This window comes from Triticum aestivum, chromosome 5B (assembly GCF_018294505.1).
Source record: "Triticum aestivum cultivar Chinese Spring chromosome 5B, IWGSC CS RefSeq v2.1, whole genome shotgun sequence".
NCBI lineage: Eukaryota > Viridiplantae > Streptophyta > Magnoliopsida > Poales > Poaceae > Triticum > Triticum aestivum.
The window spans coordinates 248,379,158-248,382,003 of record NC_057807.1 but is presented as its reverse complement, the minus strand read 5'-3'; the positions used below and the strand labels follow the sequence as shown (position 1 = coordinate 248,382,003).

General features: G+C 50.0%; 1 protein-coding gene across 1 annotated transcript; it reads left to right on the top strand.

Moving 5' to 3' along the window:
• The first annotated feature begins 816 nt into the window (after positions 1-816).
• On the top strand, positions 817-1,736 carry LOC123114730 (E3 ubiquitin-protein ligase SINA-like 10). Its single transcript, XM_044536159.1, has 2 exons — positions 817-951; positions 1,032-1,736. The coding sequence occupies exons 1-2, from the start codon at positions 817-819 to the stop codon at positions 1,734-1,736; spliced, it is 840 nt and encodes a 279-aa protein (XP_044392094.1).
• The last annotated feature ends 1,110 nt before the right edge of the window (positions 1,737-2,846 follow it).

The window sequence follows — 2,846 nt, the reverse complement described above, 5'->3', positions numbered from 1 at the left end:
CCACCGCACGCATGGGCGAGGGAGAGGGCGTGTAGTAGTAAAATAAATATTCTCCTCGTTGTATGAGTTGACGCTACACATCATAGCACTGGCCCCACATGCTTGCCTCTAAACTTGGCTAAAAGACCAGCAGTGTACAATATATTTGCTGCAACCTCTAACATTTACCCCAAAACAAATTAAACTATATATTCTTGTCTTGACCAGATGAGCATGCGAACTACAATCACCAGGATGACAGGTAGGGCCAGAAGATTATTTTAATTAAAAAAATGCTTCGAGACGGCCTCCTAGCATGGAGCCAACTCCGACGATTTTAAGCTTAGAAGCACGGTACACGCCATCCTAGACTACGTCACTATACAACCTCCCCTATACATGAAACTATCGCACGAGCGTCCGGGTTGCCCTTGGCTCTTCGCCTCTCCAGGAAGTCCAACAATGATGATACTACTGCAGTGGAGTACTACTAGTATGCTTCTGGCCATCTGACACTGAATGAACTGATGCATGTCCACCGCGTGCGGGAGGGAGAGCGTGTAGCGAAAGCTTTTTCTAGTCCTGTGAGCCACCACGCTCATGGGCGAGGGAGAGGGCGTTGTAATCAAACTTCTCCTTTGTACTGTGGGAGTTGACGTGACACCTCAAAGCAATGCACTCTTTATATTTCAATAATTTGCGTTTATCGATGCATTAATTACAACACATGCATGCATGCCATGACTTTCTTTTTGATACTGTACTTGCATGTGTTGATTTAATGCACCTTGATGTAGTATGAATATGTGATGTAATGCCCCGGCCCTAAAGCGAGAGATGGTTGTGCACGAGGAGGGAGAGATCATGCCGACGGAACAGGACCTGACGATGGATCTCTCTATGGTCTCTATGGACCTCACCTTGCTCCACTGCCCTTTGTGCCTCCGCCCCTTGAAGCCTCCAGTGTATGAGGTTCGAATACACCTCGTCCGTAGGGCACCTAGCCAGGTATAGGTTTCTTGATAGATGTGTTGTTCGATTGATTTGTGCAGTGCACGGGAGGGCACCTAGCCTGCGCGGACTGCCGTGGCGAGCGCCCCGGGAACCAGCGGCAGTGCCAGAAGTGCGAGCGTGGCGGTGGCTTCGACGTGCGGAACACGGCGATGGAGGCCGTCCTCTCCTCGGTGAGGGGGGAGTGCCTGCATGAAGGTTGTGGGCTCTACATCACTTACCACAAGCTCGCCGATCACCAGAGCGTGTGTCCGCTTGCGCCGTGCAAATGCCCCGTGCCCGTCTGCGGCTACGAAGGCCCGCCGCCAGCGCTCTCCCACCACATCAGCACCGTGCATCCCATGCCCTTGCACAGGATCCGGTACGGCGAGGTGCTCCAGTTGCAAGTGCCATTGTCGGAGCCACGACTCTTGCTGTTCGTGGAGGAGGACGGCCACGTGTTTTTCTTGGTCGATGGCGTGCTCGACATCGACGCGCCTATCACCGTGTCGGTCGTCTGCATCAGAGCGGGGGCGTCCCCACTGCCGCACTATGCGGCCAAGCTGTGGGTGAACGGCCCGCCGGGGGAGCCCAAAGGTAGGACCGACGCCGTCAAGGTGGAAATCGAGGTGACAAGCAACAAGGATCCCGGCGACGTAGACGTGCAGGAGCTGACCTTCTTCACAGTTCCGCCCAAGCTGCTGGCCGGGACTGGGTTGTCGAGGATGGTGTCCCTCCACATTCAGATTGACAAGCTCACCTCCTAAATGATTCTACAGTGCCTTATGCTTATCTTAGTAATATGGTAATATAGGAGTTAGCTAGGTCTACTTTAGCTTAAGAGAAGGTGGGTTTTGGTGGCGACGCAACAATTACTTCGACATCAGATCAACAGTTAAAGTAATTTCCAACAGTCAAACGAATATTTGGTGTCTGTTGGATATAAAGATCCTTTGGGTAAGAAGTATAAGCAGCTTATATGCTTGTTTGTTCAGGAAGTGTTGCATCCTTGTGCCAGTTGATGCCACACATCAAGGTAGTACTCACCCGACTGCGCACCAAGTAGACGAAGCGTCCTGTCATGTTGGTGTCGTGTGCGGCTCGCACATTAACCAAAACATCGCTCCTCCAGCTTAGCCTCCGTGTTTTAAACTTCTCAATCTCAAGGCCAAGGAGCAACAGGAACCTATGATGGAGCCAATCGGATGGTTAAGAACACTACATTTCGTAGCTACATATGCGTGTGTGAGAGAGGATGAGTGTGTGCGTGGACCTCTTCTCTTCGTAGTAAACTCAAAGTACAAGTGTATGTGGGTGGAATCAACCTAGGGAGATAGAGATGGTGCGTGCAAGAAGTCCCGAGAGACTAGGTGTGTGCGTGGGAAAGAGGGAGAGAGATGATATGTGTCGATATAATGCGTGTGAAAAAAAGACTAGTCTATAGCTCGTCACGAGGCTATTCTTGTCGAATGCCCCAATAACCGTAAGATATGTATCCGACGGTGCCAGTTATTGCACCTACACAGCAGTAGAAAAAGAAGTACCATGGCATATTATACAAAACAGCTACACCACGGCCGAGAACAAGTGCCCACGTTACGCCATCTAGGAATAGTGCCACACTTCGAAACTAGAACCGTCAATAAAATTTTGAGCTTGAGTCTCGTCACATTCCAAATTACTACTCCAGTTCACACAAATCACACCGATATAGGAGTAGTATTTAATTGCAAACCTGTTCACGCCGATCACAACATAAACCGCTTCCCACTTAGGGGTGTATTAGTGCTCGGTTATAAATACTGTACTATGCCAAGATGACTGCACATTCCTTCCTCAACTCCTCATCCACAAAAGCAAACAAGTCATTCAGCATC

Bases quoted from the DNA above. Each gene is read 5' to 3' on its own strand.
- LOC123114730 (XM_044536159.1), top strand. From the start codon at position 817: ATGGTTGTGCACGAGGAGGGAGAGATCATGCCGACGGAACAGGACCTG. The intron at 952-1,031 runs GTTCGAATACAC...TGATTTGTGCAG, and splicing joins TGAAGCCTCCAGTGTATGAG to TGCACGGGAGGGCACCTAGC.